Below are 19,423 nucleotides of genomic sequence, written 5' to 3'. Positions count from 1 at the left end.
GCTCGCCGGCGCCGGGCGGCGAGGTTGCTGCGGTGGGGCGGCGAGGTGCGGCCGGCCGGCGATGGTCGGCGGTGACCGGAGCGGCAGAGTCGCGGCAGAGGCGGCCGGCGTACGGGACGAAGACGGCGGCGCGGCGAGGGCCTCTCGGGCGCGGGCGGCGCTGGGGAAGAGGAGGCGAGGCCCGGTCGCGGGGGCGGAGAGGGCCCGCCCCGGGCTGCGGCGGGCCGCGGCGGAGGAGGCCGGCCAGGGACACGTGTCGCGCTCTGACAGGCTGGGCGCGGCGGCGGGATTTCATCCGCTAGGAGACGGACATGTCCGGTGGCGGCGGGTAGAATTTTTAGGGTTAGGGTGCGAGATGATCCGCAAATTTTTGAGGGAGAGACCTTTTTATAGGTAGGAGGAGCTAGGAGACTCCAAATGGAGTGCGGTTTGCGGCCACGCGATCGTGATCGAACGCTCTAGACGATAGGAAGGGTTTTTGTGGGTTTTGGGCCAAATTGGAAGGGTGTTGGGCTGCAACACAAACAAGGCCTTTTCGGTCCCTCGGTTAACCGTTGGAGTATCAAACGAAGTCCAAATGGTACGAAACTTGACAGGCGGTCTACCGGTAGTAAACCAAGGCCGCTTGGCAAGTCTCGGTCCAATCCGGAAATGTTTAACCCCCACACATCAAGAAAGGTAGAAAGGGGCACCGGAGGAGATAGGAGCACCGGAATGCAAAACGGACAACGGGGAAAAAGCTCGGATGTATGAGACGAACACGTATGCAAATGAAATGCACAAGATGACATGATATGAGATGCAATACAAAGGTAACAACACACGGAGACAAAAACCCGAACCCGAGGAAAATAAAATAACTTAGTGTCGGAAACGGCAAGAGTTGGGATACATATAAGGGAAGTTACATCCAGGGTGTTACAACGCAAGAGAGGGAGGTGACCATCACGCCGAGTAGCCAGCGAGGGAGCTCTTCGGAGCAGAGGTGGATGAAAATACGTGCGACTGAAAAATTGAAAAGAAAATACTTTTTAAAAGAAATGATATTTGGGGCTCTCTTGTGGACTAGCTGACCGTCAATATATTCTTCCACTCTATATGTTACCAATGTCGTTGGTGTGAGACACAGAGGGGGTGGGAGGGATGGAGAGTTGAAAGAGTACGACGACGGCGCATCTTGCTTGAACTGGGTGAAGGAGGGGCCATGTCTTGTTCGCTCCACACATCGGCTATGGAGAGAGAGGGAGATAGAAGCATGTGATCATGCCTAGGATGACCATGTCCTTAGTCCTTCCATACCCCACTTTCATGTGGCTACTCCCCTCTGTTGTACCATCTCTTCCCCGGCTTCGGATGCCCCAATACTGGTCCTCCTTGAGGTTGTGATGTTGGTGTCAAGGGAAGCATGGCTGCGTTGATGCAGTCGGCTTGCTCCTACTGTTGACGACAATGTTAACAAAAGAACATTGTAAACTCTTTATTTTCTAACCGGACATCTTATCTTTGAAATGGGCAAGTATAAAATATGAATTCATATTAAGACAATGAAGAATTTAACGAACTGAGAGATATAGCTCAATATTTCACCACGACAGATAAACTCCTCAATATCACGTGAACTTTGATATTTCTTTATACCCGTTGCAACGCACGGGCTCTTTGATAGTATAATCTATCCCTAATAATAAAGCACGGATTGACTCCGTGGGTTCACCATCACAATACGCTTCTTCCCGTAAGTTTACGCTTTTAGTTTTTTTCACCTATATTATATGTTCTACATCCAAGGTGGTACTATTCTTCTTATCATCGAAATTTCGTCCGCTCAGATCGAACACAAGAGACCTACAGCATACTGGGCTTCAACGTGTTTGGCCCAACAAACAAATCGAACACGCAGTCCTCCTATTGTTCTAGTTAAACCGAATCGAACACGCAGTCCTATTGTTCCAGTTAACCCGAATCGGCACGGGCGATAAAAAAACCGACCCAGAAGCCCACGACCTTACCCCCCATCTCCGCCAACAGTGCGCCACCGCCGCGCGCCGTGACCACCGGCCCCCGCCCCTCTGCCGCGTGCCGCCACTGCCGGCCAACGCCGTCGCGCCCACCCCTACCCGACGTGCCTCCATCCCTGCGATTTTCCACCGCCGGCGACAATCAAAGCCGGATCCGAACCTTCCCCAACTCATCTTTCCCCTGCTCCTCTGTCGCTGCCGCTCTCCATCGGCCGACCAACTCCCTCGAGTCAGCGCCATCTCCTCCATCTGGTTCCTGCTCGATCTCCTCCAGGTACAGATCCTCCACAATCTCGCGTGACGGGAGAGGATCCTCCGTGTGCTTCTTGTCGGGCGACAGCGCAGCCCTGCGCCCCTGACGCCGCCGCTCTTCCACGTGAGGAGATGCTGCCTGCGGCTCGGCCGCCCCAACCCTAGGGCCGACGTCGTGGTCATCGTCAAGATCCCCTTCCCCTCTGTCAGCCATCTTCTCCTCCCCGGTCGACGTCGTCGCCTTCGAGGACGAGGACGACGGTGGTGGCTGCGCGCTTCCCGTCGGCGGATTCCACCACTACCCCCAGGTTGGGACTGGTGCGCGGGCGTCGACATCTGTGTGCCCGAGATCATCAGAGTTGCATCAGGCTGGCGCACATCCTCCGCTACACCCCGACGCTGGATGCATCGACCTCATCCCCTTGCCGCAGGAGATAGAGGGCCCCCTGGACTGGGACACCGGCGAGATGGAGGGCAACTTCAGCGCTGACCAGAGAGCCAAGGTGGTGGCCGTGCTCTACATGGTGCCCGGCGACCTTAACGGCCAGTTCCACGCCAAGAAGATGGGCTACCACGAGATGGTCCTGCTCCGCCCCCAGGGCGCCGCTGAGGTGGTCGTGCTGGCTGCCGAATTCGATAATACTCATATTTCATCCCCTGCGTCAGCTCATTGGCGGAGTTCTTCTCTACAGGTAATTGCAAAAGCTCGAGTCTTTGTGTCTTTTACTGTTCTGCCGTACAAATATAATTACAGTAGCATCATTAATTGGATCAGCACTTGCATGTTAGGTCAGTTTCATCTTGAGACCTCGGATGTTTCTCTTGTGAAACCATATCTGGGTCTGTACAACAAGATATTGGATCAGAATGCACATTGACTAGATATGTGTTGAATATCAGAGACAATACAAAATCGAGTCCAGTACATCTCAGATTGTTGTCTGGTTTATTTTGGATAAATTGACATCATCCTGGTATTTATATTCAAAGAAGGATAAATTAACCTTATCCAGGTACACATGAGTATTTATATTCATCACAGATTGTTCACATTTAACTTCAGGTAGCAGAAAATCATGCAGCACACACGTTCCATTAGCCACCTACTTATGCTTGCATATCTTTCCGCGGAGTACTGCACATCCTGATCTGCGTCTACTTGACGAGCTGATGCCACAGATCATGTCGATTTGGTTACCATTGAGTAGTTGGAGAGCTACCTTAAGACACACGATGTACCAATGGTAGTCATATATATCTTATAACAGGGCTTTCCTTGATCAGTGTTGTATAAAGATATGGCCACTGAATTTGGCGTGCCTGCCTCTTTGTTTTTCCGAATAATATGAGAACTTCTAGCCTTCTAGAACAAGCATAGTAGCTTATTTTAACTTTGTCTAATAAATATCCTATATGGTCAATCTAGGATGATATTGGCAGCTCTCCATTGTACTCTGTCCATACTACTTTTGCCTTTTTTTTCTTCTGACTCTATTGCTCTGCTCCATACCACAACTCTTAAATTGGACTTTTCGAACATTTGACAAACATTAGGAAATTCAGTCCTGGTACATTTCCTAGAACCGTGACATTTATTTCTTAGTGGATTTTAAGTTTCAGTCACCCCTATGGCTATTTTAAGAAAGAAAGAAAATATTAGGTTATCAAGAATTTCGCCTCTCCCATCTCATTGTGATTGTGAGCATGCTCTTCACCTCTGCCATATCATTACCAGTATGCTCTTAATGCACTTCAGCAAGTTCAAATTTCAGTGCGTACTGGAAATCTCTACCAACTTCTGAGCAATTCATTTTGTCAGAAGATGATAGTACACGACAGAACACGCCTGCTTCTAGCAAACTGCTGTGTTGTTTCCCTTGGAGGTTAGCTAGCCATAGATACTCGTCGGATGGAAAACTCATACATACAAACCTAGCCAACCATCGTGGACACCGGTTAATCCTATTTGGTGATTGTAGGAAAGTGACGATCTTTCAAGCCAACAACCAGGGGCATGAGTTCACGTCTTCAGGTATGTGTATGCACATGATCGTCTAAAGTAGATGTTTATACATCTCCTGGCCAGTTTGATATTTGGTCTCTCATACTAGGAGTCGTTAATAAGCTTCAACTAACGAGATGGAACGATATTGCTTTTTTAAGCACTTAACCACAGGAAGAAACTGTTTTGTGACTATCGGCATCGAATAGAAACGAATGAAGTATCGATACTAGAAAAATGGATAATCAGGTGTCTCTAACATGTGCTAGCATATATTGTTTGCATCTCAAGATGACCCGGTACACAAATTTTCTTTCTCTGCGGTACGATGATCTTAATAGATCAGTAACCTTTATGAGAAACAATATGTTTGTTATTTTGATTATCATGATGATCATCACTTTGTCAGGTACCAATGTATCTTTTGGACGTTGTATGTTTGTTATTTTGTCAGTATTATATATATTCTTGAACTTTATTATTGCTCACTATGATACATATAAATTCACTCGGTACAAAAATAGTAGTCTTGAAAATTTTGAGCACGCTGTTGCCTGGGTTGATGATTAGCTGAACAACTTTGTGGCCACTGCTTGCAACCGTGCCATTGACCTCCCTCAGGGTCGCCCTTCTCAACTGTAATCTCTGCTTGCCCAAGTTAAGCTCCTCCTTAGCAAGGGCCAATCTCGATGGTGGCCTTCCATAAAAGCACTAAACCTTACCACAAAGCCGGCTCTGTATCACATTATTTTTTGGATTTCTCCAGTTGCAACGCACAGGCAATTTTCCTAGTAAATAATAAAGCACGGATTGAGAGAGTGTTTGTTTCTAGGGATTTATTGGTTTAGGGACTTAAAAAAGTCCCTATAAGTTCCATCTAAACCAAACAGGAGGGACTTATAGGGACTTAAAGTGGGCATTTGAGACTTATGAAATAATACTCTCAAGAACGGACTTATAGGGACTTATAGTTGTAATATGGTCTTATAGGGGCTTATAAGTCTCAGGAACCAAACAGGTAAGGACTTATTAGGGACTTGAGACTTATAAGTTGGGACTAAAAAAAGTCCTACGATGACTTATTATATTATATGAACCAAACAGGGCCTGAGTCTCCGGGTTCACCGTCGTGGCGTTTTTACACAAAGCTCCCTGGTGTTTAAGGTATCCAACCCGCAGTCCCCCTAATAAGTCAATCGAATCGAACCGGCACTGACCAGAGAAAAGAAAAAAACTGCACAACGACCTTGCCCTCCATCTCCATCTCCAGCGCATCTCCATGCTATCGCGCGCCGCCGGCCCCCGACACGCCGCCGCGCACCGCCAACGCCCCTCCGCCGTGCGCCTTCCCCACCCCTGCGGCTTTCCACCACCAGCGACACTTGATGCCGGCGCCGCACCTTCCCCCAATCCCTCTCTCTCGCCACGACCCGACGCCGTCGTCCTCCACCACCAGCCCAGCCCCGGCGTGTTCCTTTTCCAGTGACGCTACTCACCTTCCCTCCTCTCTTGGCCGATGTCCAGTGCTCCGGCGACGGCAAAGACAGTTCCAAACCGCCTGCCTCGCCTCTCAATCACAGGTGAGCCGACGGGAGCTGGTTCCTTTCCTCCCCGACGCTCTTCTTCACCTGGCCGGAGCACCTGCTCCTCCCATCACGCACAGATCGACGGAGCAGTTCGATGGTCGTTGCCCAGGCTGCGTGCAGTTCAGTGCTGCTCTGCCCCCATTGACTTCAACCACCAACCCGCGAGGTGCACGCCATGTGTTTGCTAAAAAGACTCAGGTGCACGGCCATTTGTAGCTAGCTCATTCTTGCTATACATGTTTGAATATAGTCCACGCTGATATGTGTAGTGGTGTGCTCTTTTATTTATTTATATTTTCAAGGAAAAGAGCTGTGTCAGTTAATGTGCCAGCCATAGAACTGAACAAGTAAAATGAATATACAGCCACAATTACCTGCTCTCTAGCAATAATACTTTGTGGTTTACAGAGTTGACTTGAACTGTTGTCTAAAAGCCATGCTCTGATTTTTTTTCTATTTAATTTGATAGAGAAGAGATGGCTATTGATGAAGCCGAGCTTGAGCCTCTAGAATTTGCCGAGAAAATGCACACTCAACGGGAATTACAACAACAGGTGAAGCAAAAATGTTTTTATAGTGCCTCTTTCAAAGTATCAAACTTAACTGTATTGAAGATGCTAATTACATCGTTTTGATTGCTGTTACAGAAACTGGAGATGTTAGTTCAAATTAGAAAACACAATTCCGAGAGCCAATCTGTCATACTTGAGACTGTATGTACTCTATGCTTGCCCTCTCTCACTGAAACATACACAACTAAACTTTTGCTAAGTGTTTATGAGCAGAAGAAGCAATGCGTAATGCTTATCTCGACTTTATTGTCAATGCAGTTGCAGAGGCAGTTGGAGAGTGCTGATTTCGATACCAGTGCATCAATATTCACTCCGGAGCAGATCCAAGGGATTGTTGAGAAATACTCCAGTTCACATATTTCAAGAGGTGAGAGATTTATGTCGCATCCAGTCTTCTCCCTCTACTATAGCCGATGGTTGTATTCTGCCCATACACGAAGCATATAATTGCCATCCAGCTTACTTCATGTAATCTGCACTTTGCTCACTGAAAGACTACAAGTGTTCTAATTACATTGGCAGTGGCACCTGTTGAAACCGTCCGCCTGGCTCCCGCGGCGAACATCGCCGCCACCCCGCTATCGATTCCCACCCAAGCGGCTGGCCTCCTTGCGGTGGTGTTCTTCACCCTCTTTCATCACCATGAAGCAGATCGTCGTTGTGCCGCTGTCCGGCACTGGCTAGCTTGCAGAATTTATATAGGCCTTTCAATGTCCTCATTATCAAGGAGTTGTCTCAGAATCAATAAGCAAAGGCTAGCTTGCAGATGTGCAGATGGGGGACATGAAAGGAACGAAGGAAAGGGAACGGAACGAGCGAAGAAAGGCTGGGCTGGCTCCAATGGAGCTAGGACGGCGTGGAGTCAGCAGACGGGGGAGCGCAGGCGCTAGGCAGCGATCACGGGGCTCCACGTCTACCGTCGGGGCGGCATGCTCGATCTGCAGAGGACATGACGATGACAGGGGTATGTATCCCCTTGAAAGAAAATCAGTTCATAGAGCCTCTGTTTGGGTTTATTGTTTCTGAATTGTTGTCCCTGTTTCATGTTCACTAGAGAAACAAAAAGGTTACAAATTCATCTAATTTCAATGATCATGAAGAGGGGAACAAGTGATATGTATTCAAATTTGTGGTCTTTCGTCTGCCCATGATCTTTCTGTAGTACAAACATTCTTTTTCATATGCCTGCAACATTTGCGTTGAATTTATATGATGTTGCTCCTTAATTATTTACACTGATTGATGTACAGCAATATGAGTGCTGCCCTCTAGAGGAGCATCAAGCTCTAACACTATGCGCTTGCTCAAGTAGATCGAGAGCATCAACACCCGAAGGAGATATGGAGGGAGAGAAATAAGTATTATCCCCATTATTGCAATGCACAGGCTCTTTCTTTCTCGTTCTAGAATTTTTATAACTGCATTTGGGTGGACTATTTTGGTTTTTAAGTGACATTAATTACATTTCATTATGCTAATACTTACTTACCTTTTCTATTTGTTGAGACCAAATTTTGAGAATTAAACCAGTAGTGAATTCAATAGAATCTGAGACGCCTATAACCTTTGTGCAGGTCTGACATGAATAAGGCCGGTCGGTTTTGCAAGATTGAAAATGGTGTATCATGGCGCAACAATCATGATATCGATCAAATGTGAGGCCTCTTTCTAACAATCATGTATGACGGCCATTTTTTGTTTGTTTACTGTCTACTGTAGCATCACATCGCATATTTAAATACGAGGGGACACATTACAAAACAACCATACTGTATATCACTGTCCAGCACTTCACTTACTGCAACTTGATGGTCTACCTTCATCTTCATAAAGGGCCCATTTTTTGCATGCTATTATAGCTTAGAAAGAGCAATCTCCCCTGCTCTAACTTATTCTCTTAGTTGTCAGAGTGCAATTACTTTTACCATGAGTGAATATGTTCCCTTTTCTTCATTCATTTTGCTCAATATATACATGCAGGACTATGTTTTCTGAAGAATATCCAATAGTAAAGAGGGATTTGGCAGTTTACTTTACCTGATACATCAATCCCTTGCTCTAGCTGTTGTCTGTAGTGAAAAAGGGATTATTTGGCTTTTAGCCAATGTCTAACCAATTTATTAGAGCAACATATATATTAGTTGGGCCATCATACCAAATTACTTACGTATTTGTGCTCTTTTCTGTAGTTATTTTCTCCAAGCAAAAATCATAGGCCATGCCAACATATTTTACTGTGTCTATAACTACCTCCCTGTTGCCAACAATAGTCACTATAGCACTCTTTTACATGTTTCTTTCCACACCCTGTTTTGATTTCTAACTATCTTCTGACATAGGGACGAATCACATCACAAGAGATACAAGACCTGTTCCTGATTTACGAAAGACAAAACTTGACACTGGTACATCACTGGGCAGTGTGTTAAACTTTGCTATTTCATATACATGGGAAATTTCATTCAGATCTGAGTTGCAATCATGCCATGTATGCAAAGTGGTTTTTTTCTTCAAATTTCAAAGCACACACATGTATTTATTTTGTACCCGTTGCAACGCACGGGCATTTTTGCTAGTTATAGACAAACCGTCTAATTTGCATAGTAGTCCTTGTTGACACACGGTAAGGTATGTCTCCGAGAGCATTATTATAAGTTGGCTAAATTAAACAAACTGGGAAGCTGAATTCAACACACGAATACTGAAACCCGAAGCAAATTTGCTTTAGGCAGATAGCTTGAGCAGGAAGGTAGGCAATTATAGTAGGTGTGTTCTCACGATTGTGCCCTGCAGAGAACATGCAACAAAATCCAAGTTAGATCATGCCAGCACTTGAGAAAAGTGGGACACGTGACTTTAATACTAGGACTGCCTTAACCTTAGATTATTTCCAAAGCAAAATTATGTTGTTTTGGGCTGGCTACCATAAGCCTAAGTTATGTTTATTCTTGAGAAATTTGAATTAAATTTCCATAGCTGCGGGTTTATGAGTCTCGAAATAGCTTCTTTGAAAGGCATTATAAATCTCATCGGCAAATTAGCATATGTTTTACATGAGATGGAAGAGAGTACGTACTTGGGATAGATGTTTGCTGATCCAACTACAAGCCCGAACCACCTGCCTGCAGTAGTGGCGAAATGCTGAGAAGAGAATAAATGGATTCCTCATGCTCAAAAGCTTTGACGTCAAAACGAAAGAACCAATAGTTCTCAAGCTTCAATGCCGTCTCTACTACTTCTTTCAGTGCATTTTCCATTTCATGCTTCAGGAAAATGTTGATGTACTCTTGGTCCTCATCCATCATCCAGTTCATTTGTTGAATCACCACCCTTCTTATGCCTGGAGTATCGGAAGTTGGAGACTTGTACACTTCCAGTATCTTTGTAAGCATCTGGACGAACATATCGTCTGTAATCTCAGCACTCCTCAGCGCATCGGTGAACTGCTTTGCATTCCCGCTGATGCAAATTTGCATGCACAGGCCAATAAAGCTCTCCAGCAGCTTGCCTTGTTCAGTTATCAGCGCCTCTATCTCCTGTGTATACAGCGCATATAAGGATAATACTATTCCAACAAAATATAAATTTCAAAGGAAAACTAGTTGAATCGGAATAACAGGCCCTATGAATTTACTATGTTAAACAGGGAAGATGGAGAAATCTGTTTTCTTACATGACCAGAAGGTTCATCAGCACAACCTATCGCTTCTATTTTATCCGATGCAATCTTGATTGCTTCCAATACCTGTGACAGCATTCATATACTTGTCATCCCCAAAAATCAAATGTATACCAGTGAGTTTAAAATAAAATATGGATTTATCATGCAAGGGTGATATATATGTATATGCACCATTTCAAGCATAATATGCACGGGCGGCTCCAGGAATTTGCAACCGGGTATTCATGTGTATTCATTTTGCCAAAATCATTGCTGTTTTTCGAAAATTGTCACTATTTTGCCAAAATCAACACTGTTTTGTAAACATCATGGGTATTCACATGAAGACCCAAGAATACCCCTAGCGCCGCCCCTGATAATATGTCAAATGAAGATAAATAAAAACTACTCCTCTGTCCCATAATATAAGAGCATTTTTGGCACTACATTAGTGTAAAAAACGCTCTTATATTATGGGATGGAGGGAGTATATGCTTCAGCAGAAGGAAGTGTAAGATAACCAAAGCCAACCTTTTTTATTTTTCGCATATGGGTGCAAAATAGATAAAAGTTAATTTTCTGTTCCAAGATTTGAATCAGGATAGGTGCTGCTTAGCAGTTACCTTTGGTAGAGCTTTGTTGATTATCTCCAGCTGATCACCATATTCTGCTCCCCGGTAACTCCGCAGATTCTGCAGGAATTTTGCCACCATAATTCTATGCTCTGCAGACTCATCAGAGAGCAGCGAGACAATTCGCTGCATGCCTTCAAGCTTATTTTCTGACAATACTGGCTTGATGCTCCTTTCACTCACTATACTGAGCTCGCCGTTTTCTTTGGTAGGAGCAGTGAGCAATACCAACGCTTCGGCTGCCAACACTCTCATGGAGCTTTCTTGGACGTCATCAATTTCTTCAGCTAGGAGACCGATGAGTTTCCGGATGATTAGGTGTGACCTTTCTATCTCCTTTCTCGCAGTGTCATTTGAAGCTAGGCATGCAAGGATGTCTGCTGCTTGAGCAAGCATCTGTGGTTCACTTTCAGGATGATCTATGAAGAACTTGCCAATATTCCTTATGGTGTACATATTACTAGACACTTGGCACCTGAGCTCCTCGCCGGTCTCACCAGCTGTGCTCACAAGCTTGCGCAAGACTTCTAGTGAGTTTTCGACTATCTTTTTATCAATATCAAAATCTAGCTTTTCATCTTGGCAGCTTGTAATGTGTATGATCTTGGAGAGCAGGTTCTTGGCATTCTTCACCTCCGCACAGTTTTCTGGATTAGTCAGGAGGTTGTCGAGAATATCCACACCAAGCAATTTGAGCTCTTTGCTTGCACAGGTTGAATTGCTGGAACTTCCACTGGTCTTGGTCCTGCGTGCGCTAAGCAGTGAAGAAATAGATTGAAAAATACCAGGAAAGTTCTCGACTTGAAGGCCAGGTGCGAGCTCCAGCAGTATGCGCGCAGCATGCCCTCTGGTGTCTTGTTCCACCTCTCTGTCCAAGCCCATCATGTATACTGCTTTCTCGACGGTATCAAGAGAAGATCGAATCTTGGTGAGCACCTTTTCTTTGTAGCATTCATCTTCGTGTTCCCTGCTTCTGAGGAGGTGGTCAAGAATACGAATTCCCAGCAGCTGGTCGTCCAGTGGGTCAGAGTTCAGTAGCTGCTTTGCAAAGGAAACCAAGTCCATGTTGACTGCTTCACGAAGATCACCATTGATGCATTTCAGAACGCATGCCTGTAGATAGCGAGAAAGAGCTAGAAACCCCCAGATGTCTAGCTTGTACTTCATACAGACTAGAGTTATCCGTTTCAACGGGTTTGCCAGTATCCCAGTTAGGAAATAGAGAATGCATTGGCTGAGCACTAATGCATAGAAGATGTTCAGAGACCACCTAATGTTCTTATGATCATAGTTCCCTTGATTCTGTTGATCCACATAATCTTGCCTTTTCAGACGCAATGAAGACATAACAATGCAAGCAATGAGTGCGGCTAGCTGCACTTGTCCAAGGACACTTGAGAAGAGGACTGCAAAGCAAGATCTACCAGATATGAAGACACCTTTTAACTCGTGCAATGCCAGAAGCTTGTCACTTAAGGACTCTGCAGGGCTTGCATGCCTCCGCCAACTTCCACGCCCGAGGACCGCAATTTTTTCCGCTTTTATCATTGTTTCAGGTAGGCGAAGGAAGAACTGGTCCTCGGCTTTCACATTGTTAAAAAGCCTGCCAATTGAAAAACAAATTATATATGCAAAATAAAGCCGGGATCAACATATAATCATTGATGTAGTGATCTTTATAAGGTTGCCCATAATGAGAGTATTATAGCTAGTATCATGCATGTCAATTAGTCAATTTTAATAAGGTGACATAAAATTAAATAAAGAAAGAGATGATTGGGTATCATACACTAATATCATATGCATGATACTAACTTATGATGTTACCCACTACAGGCAGCCTAACCGACAAATCACAACTAGTGAATCTTTGTTAGAGCACAATTAGTAGATTTTGTCTTACTATTAATCTGATTTTAATACAGGACCCAACCGAACATTTACCATTTGTCAGATGAAACTTTTGATCAACATATCACATCTTTTCAATTGGATCTACTTAATCGAATTGGCCTATTAGGTCAAAGTGGCACCATTGCCCATTGTTGTCCCTGAGGACGCACCGTCGCTTGTCGAGCCTGACCGCCACACTTCGAAGTGCCGCCCCACACAACACACACGCCGCGCTCACAGCCCCTGCAACGTGTCGAACGACACGGTACCCACAAGGGCCACCGTCGGCCCACTGGTGTAGGCATGAATAGGTGGTCCTTTATCTATATCTATACCTACTAGGTATGCCGAGGGTAAATATGTATTAAGACCATAAAGCAACCATACATGACAAATCTTGATGCAAAATAAATAAACAAAATAAAACTATGTTTCATTATATAAAGCGTAAATTTCTTGTTATTTATTAAACTTGCAAAATAGGTATGTGCCTATAATTGATCCGCTTTATTTGATTCCAAAGATAAGAGATTGGTTGATATTTATTTTTCTACAGACACGAAATTTATTCCTATTTATTAATTACCAAATACTCCCTCCGTAAACTAATATAAGAGCGTTTAGATCACTATTTTAGTGATCTAAACACTCTTATATTAGTTTACAGAGGGAGTATATCTGACCAGTTGTCAGGTTTATCATAAGAAACAATTTATATATGTGTCATGAATGTATTTCTGTATATAAGGTAGATTCGTTTACTGGGTTGCCAAAGACTGATTTGCTGAAAGCCAATAGGGATGCAAATTCGAGAGAAATCGGTCGAGGGTGGGAGGTTGGAGGAAGGCTTGGTGGGAAGAAAGTGAAACATGGAACCTTGTGTTCTTGTTAAGTAGTAGAGACAGAGATAGAGATATTTATACTTCTATTCTTCTTCTCTAATATCCCCTCCCTTCCTTTACGTAACTGTGTATTCATTTTCTGATAAAATTTGACAATGTAAGATGTGCTTTTTCAAATTCCTCGTAATTTCTTTTTAGCCCTCCAGAAAAAGCAAAGTATGTCTCTCAGGCTGGAAATAAAGCCAGTTGGGGTATGCTAACGCTAGTGACACAGTCAATTGTCATAGCATGCCTCGCGGGCTGGATTTTGGGAATGGGCTTCGGCCTGTTAGAAAAAAGAAAGGAAAATATACTTCCCCCCTCAGATTCCCCCTTTTCACGGATCAAATCTCCCTTGAGTCTAAAACCAGTTGAATCACCCCGTCAACTCCGTCAAACCGTATCAATCCGCCCATTAGTTTTGCTCTGAATTGTATGCAATTTTGGATTAGAGCATGTTAACTTGACAAAAAGGTGGATGAAGGGTGGTGCGATGCTCACCGGTGGTGAAGGGTGGCCGGCGGGGTCGAGACACTATGGATCGACGGAGATCGATGATGGGAGTCCTGTGGTGGGTAGAACATCCTCAAGGGGTCATGGTATCAGCGGTGGTGGTGAGGTCGTCGGACGACCAGATAAAAGGGTCATTTTCATTTAGTGTTGAAAACAAAAGCCCAATTAGGGTTTGCAAATACTAGCGACCCGTTAGTTGCCACATCACTCCTCTTGGGGTGGATTGTGGGAACAAGCTTCAGTATGTTAGAAATCTATATCTAATAATAAAGAAAGTATGTATTCTTGGTCCGTCATTGCTATTTTGCAGAAAACCTTATGATATTTCTGGTAATCAATGGACAGTACAATTTTAAGTAAGATTTTCTCTTTTGCAAAAAACTCTCTGATGTTTTTGGTAATCAACCCATAGACCAGTTTTAAGTCAGATTTAGGAAACCCCATGATAATTGGGTTAATAAACCCGCATTGCATATTAAAAGCTTTTTAAAATATCATATATTTTAAACCCTAACTCCAAATTTAACATGTTATATATGAAATTTGATTAGGAAAAGGTGTAGAATTTGAATATAATGTTATTTTACCATTAACTATTTAAAAAATGCTATTTAAGATGGAACCTTAATCAATAGTGCATGATCCATCTTTCTTTCATACCGATACGGATCCAGATAGGAAATGAACACCATAGCAAAACCAGGATTGAAGACAAAAAACCATCTATAACTAGGCATGCACACCTCACAAAAACCTCACAAAGAAAAGGTGATTTCTCATCTTATGCCGAGAGAAAAAATGCCTTAGGATTAACAACATTCAAACACCTTGTCATTGTGTGAGCATTGAGGCCACCATCAGCGAGGATTAGAACAAGGATAAGTGAAAACACAGATGGGATGCCATGTGTTGAAAGAAAAGAAATGGACCTATTGGGATGTTGATTCATGGTTGTTGGGTTAGGGGAGTGGTATTTTTTTCTCCTTTGCAACGCATAGGCTCTTTTGCTAGTAATAATAAAATTAAAACATGAGAATGGCAAACAGATCAGCTTGCTGGGACTGGCACATTGAACAAGAGAGAAATTCGGGAAAACTAAAACTAAAATTACTAATAAGGTACACGTGCATTGCACGCATGAGATTTGGCAATCAAATTATGAATAAATACCACACCATAGCATGTAAACACTGATTCATATATGCATGATGTTGATGTTCGTTTAATTCTTATAGTTCATCTTATTCAAAATCAATAAGTTTTATAAAAATGTTAATCTATTTGAAGATTCATAGAATTGTGCATTGTAGAGCATAAAGTAAAAATAAATAATGGCAATTCATTTAGAAAAAAAATTGGGCAATTATGATACAGAAAATTCTAGAACAAAGGAGAAGTGCTTGTGTTTTGAGATTTGTGCATTATGCTAAGTTCAACCATGTAGTCATCTAGATTATAAATGTGACATAATGTGGTGGAATGTAGATGATATCCAATGGCTTAATACCAGCTCGACTCTGGCCAGCACCTGAAGGGGCGATGTTAGCCACGCCGCCGGCAACGATGTCAACTCAGCCACCAGGTAACACTTTCCTCTGTTGCTTCCACGGATCCACCTCGCTGAGCTCTTGCTACTGCTTGTGTGTGCTTGTGTGCGCGCTACTGCTGCTGTTTTCTTATGCGCGTGCATGTGCTTCTGCTGATGTTTGCTTGTACGCTGCTACGACCACTTCTTGCTTCTCTTGGGTTTCTGTGTTTATTTTTCGCTTTTCTTTGGACTTCCTTTCAGCACGTGTTTACTTTTTTGAATACACGTTGTACATTTTTTGTCTACACATGGACCATTTTTGTGATACACATTGAACACTTCTGAAATATATGATGTACTTTTTCTAAATACATGTTAATCATTTTACAGGTACACGTTGAAACTTGTTTTTTGAATGATACAAAACATTAATTTAAAACATATTGAATATTTTTTAAATTGTATGAACATTTTACTAAAATGTCACGATTATATTTTTTAAATGCTTGATTTTTAATATGTTAGGTACATTTTTTAATGTTACAAAATATTATTTTAGAATTACATGATTTTTCTAAAATTTTATATACATTTTTTTAAAAATACCATGATTTTTTTAATGTGTGACATTTTTTGAGTGCCGTTAACATCTTTTAGAAGTTGCGGGGACATTTAGGGAGTGTTGCAGGCTACGATGCACTCTCTATCGCTGTAAATGATACGTAGCCGCTCCCGAAATGGAGGGCTTGGTCGTTAGTTGGTTTGGGCCTGGTTCTATTGTTGGGCTATGCATAGTTCCCTATTCACTAAGATGAAGAGATGAAGAATTGTTGCGGCCGATTGCGAAGTGGTCGTGGAAGATTTACAGAAGAACAATTCTACGAGCTACGGTGCAATTATACATGAAATAATAGCCCACTCTTCAGCTTTTGATTTTGTAGTTTTAGACATGAATTTAGGAGCTCCAACTATGAAGCTCACAACTTTCCGAGGCATGCATTATCTCTCGGTGGTGGCCGCCGTGTCTGGTTAGGCCATCCCGGGAATCTACCTATCGTCCCTGTAAACATTGTGATGAATTAATAAAGCCTCACGACGTTGCTTTAAAAAAATGAGAGCTCCTGTACTATGCCTGTAGACATCAAACAAGGCCCCTTTCACAGAAGGAGATGGACGAGGAAAGGAATTACTTGAAGGCCAAAGAAATGGAGGAGAGGAGGGAAGCCAAGGAGAGGAGAACGACGACAAAGGAGAGGAGGGCCAAAGTTGAGCAAGGTGGCCTAAAAAGAAAGAATCACAGAGCATGGAAAATGAGCAAAAGCTCATGTTCATGGACCGAAGTACTCTCTAATACTTAGAGCTTTGATGCAGTCAAGTGTTGGCGATGAGGTCTATGTGAGGCTCCATGGGAGGGTTTGAAGGCTTTGGAGGGTGGCATGTGAGGGTTCATGGGTGGCAATGGAAACAATGGTGCCAATGGTGCCAATGGATAGATTGCAAGCACTAGTGGTGGCAATAGAGTTAATGACATTTGAGAGCTCTATGCATTCATATTCTAGGCACTTTCGTTTGTGTTTGTGTTTGTGTTCCACGATGCTTGCGGTTTTAGGCTTAAATTCGATCTTGAATTTGAGATATTATGGATTTAACATGAATTTGAAATATTGTTGATTATGTGTGTTGCAATGTTGCAAAGTTTAATTATGATGTCATAGTTTGTTTGAATATATATGTAATTGTGTAGCGAAGACGAAGGCCAAATTTTAGGGCACCCATTTTTGTTCTGCTGAAAAGGCAGAAACTTTTCTAGTAATAAAAAACTTCTCTCCCCACACTTAAACTCAGTTTTAAGCCATTAAATAAATGGGCTACTGTTGAAGATGTTCTAATTTGTAGCATGTGTGACCTTACTCTGTAAAACAGAAAGCCTATTCGTAGTTACATCCTTTACAAAAAGTTTCATAGCCCTATTAATACTAACATGTGATTACTCATAAGTTTATATGCCACCACCGCCTCCTCTCTAAGAAAAAAACTTAGTGTTCGTCCGTCTCTTGCTAGTGCCGCTGCCGGCTCGTCTCGTCTCCGGTGGCCTTAGAGTCATGGAGGCGTAGTGGACCTCGGCCCTGCCTGCGGGAGGGATCTTGCTTCAGTTTTAGGTGTTTTTGTGTGTTCATTTACGGTTTCTGTCCTGCTCAAGAAGACGAGGTGGTGGTGACTCCCTGAAGATGGAATAAGGTTCTACCAGCCTAGCCTCCGTTCTGATGATACATCTACCATCGCTGGAGGATGTGTGGAGATGTGTCTCCGGCAGATCTCGCGAGATTCGGTCGATGCTGGTCTTTGTGGATTTGCTTGGATCCAATCTTTGCTTGTCTTCGTTCGTGTGTATAGAGATTGGATCCATTCTATCTATGCACTTCTCTTCATCGATGGCGACTGCTGTTCTGGTTCACTGGTCCTTTGAAGCCTTAGCATGCATGACAACTTTCCGACTGTCTACTACAATAAGTTTGGCCCGGATTCCGTGAGGGAGGGGTGATAACGGCGACATGCCTTCTATTCGCTTCAGTGCTTATAGTTGTCGCTAGGTAGTCTACGGACAAGGATGTAATTTTTGTTATTTCTGTATTCTTTGTATTGCCATAGCATGATGAATAGATAGGAAGTTTCTGGAAAAAAGAAAAAAAAGTATACATAGAGTGGGATGAGAATAACCACCTCAAGCAAGTTGTGGGAATAATTGTCACTACATATAACTAAAGTCATCTCCAACGCTGATATGCAAATCGGACACAGTATCCTTGCGTGGATCGGTGGGGACCAGTCCAAGGACAATGATGTGGGAGCCGGCCATCCAACCGTGCCCACATACGTTTCAAAGTGAATTTGAAAAAATTGGACAAATTTCATGCAAAATAAGATGGAATTCACTTAACTTCAAACATAATTTACATAAGACGGATAGTATTTTGTCCGTTTAACTAAAAACCTAAACTGCCCTATACTTGACGGTGACCTCGTACGCCATGCTGCGCTGGCCGTGGCACTATCATTGTCGTCCTCGTCGAAGTCGTCGTCGTCGAGCGTCGGTAGGGTGCGGGGTTGTGGCAGGGCTTCCCGACCGCTACCTGGCGCTCACAGATGATCTTCTCCGCTTGGTCCTGCACTGCGCGCAGTGCGGCCGCGGCCACCGCGAACATGGGCGGCGGAGAGACGGGCTACATAAGTCGACGGAGGCACTAGAGACCACTCCTTGTCGATGCGGCGGAGACGGTGCTTGCTCGTCTTCGTCGTGTTCTTCAACCGTTCAAGGGCCCATGCTATTGCGAGCTCTAGGCCCACGGTGATTTGTGGTCGTGACACGTCGGAGTCAGGTAACTCCACCAGGCGTGTGGCATTGCGCATGTCCCCGCTCCTTGTCTGCATTCATGTGCGGGTCACAACGCTCCTGGAGGACGAGCTGTCGCCGCCATTACTACTTCTGCGGCAGTAGCCGATCACCGGCGCCGAGATCGCGTGGGGCAGGCCGCCACTAGAGCGGGTAGGCGGTGGCGACAACCGCTCCTCCTTGACGCGGTAGGTAGGTGGCGATAGCCACTCCTCCTTAACGCGACATCCGATTTCGATGTCGCGGTTGCGTGGGCGAGAGCGGGGAGGGGAAGAAGGCTCCAACTTGATGGTGCGAAGAAGTGGCTCCGGAGGCGCCGCTCGACCGAGGCTGGGGAGGAGCGAGCGTCGGAGCATGAGCTCCATTTGCTCCTTGTACTCGACGTTCTTCACCGCATACACTATATCTTGCGAGAGGACGCATGTTTGCGGTGGTGCTGATGCGGTGGCTAGTCCTCCTCGTCACTGGAGGAGATGATGATCTCCTCCTTCGTG

The 19,423-nt window shown here is 44.1% G+C and overlaps 1 protein-coding gene across 7 annotated transcripts; it reads left to right on the top strand.

Annotated features, from left to right (window-relative positions):
* The first annotated feature begins 3,607 nt into the window (after positions 1 to 3,607).
* On the top strand, positions 3,608 to 12,371 carry LOC119286013. Of its 7 annotated transcripts, none has more exons than XR_005140148.1 (11): positions 3,608 to 4,153; positions 4,250 to 4,302; positions 6,328 to 6,412; positions 6,506 to 6,571; positions 6,689 to 6,797; positions 7,197 to 7,394; positions 8,005 to 8,085; positions 8,770 to 8,835; positions 10,936 to 11,253; positions 11,339 to 11,651; positions 12,056 to 12,371. XR_005140148.1 is itself a non-coding variant. In XM_037565350.1 (7 exons), exons 1-5 carry the CDS (start codon positions 6,034 to 6,036, stop codon positions 7,318 to 7,320), a joined length of 651 nt encoding a protein of 216 aa, XP_037421247.1. In that variant the 5' UTR covers positions 5,525 to 6,033; the 3' UTR covers positions 7,321 to 7,394; positions 8,005 to 8,085; positions 8,770 to 9,147. The 7 variants fall into 7 exon arrangements, 1 of the variants encoding a protein (XP_037421247.1); XR_005140143.1 differs by lacking the exons at positions 3,608 to 4,153; positions 4,250 to 4,302 and adding an exon at positions 5,525 to 6,056 and having other exon boundaries at positions 10,936 to 11,041; positions 11,137 to 11,253; XR_005140167.1 differs by lacking the exons at positions 3,608 to 4,153; positions 4,250 to 4,302; positions 8,770 to 8,835 and adding an exon at positions 5,525 to 6,056 and having other exon boundaries at positions 10,942 to 11,041; positions 11,137 to 11,253.
* The last annotated feature ends 7,052 nt before the right edge of the window (positions 12,372 to 19,423 follow it).

This window comes from Triticum dicoccoides, chromosome 1A (assembly GCF_002162155.2).
Source record: "Triticum dicoccoides isolate Atlit2015 ecotype Zavitan chromosome 1A, WEW_v2.0, whole genome shotgun sequence".
NCBI classification, from domain to species: domain Eukaryota; kingdom Viridiplantae; phylum Streptophyta; class Magnoliopsida; order Poales; family Poaceae; genus Triticum; species Triticum dicoccoides.
Note: the sequence above shows the minus strand (reverse complement) of the source record. Positions and strands in the feature narration are given on the sequence as shown.

Coding starts and splice junctions, on each gene's coding strand:
- LOC119286013 (XM_037565350.1), top strand. CDS start 6,034: ATGTGTTTGCTAAAAAGACTCAG. Junction 6,057..6,327: donor TGTTTGCTAAAAAGACTCAG/GTGCACGGCCAT, acceptor TTAATTTGATAG/AGAAGAGATGGCTATTGATG. Junction 6,413..6,505: donor AACGGGAATTACAACAACAG/GTGAAGCAAAAA, acceptor TTGCTGTTACAG/AAACTGGAGATGTTAGTTCA.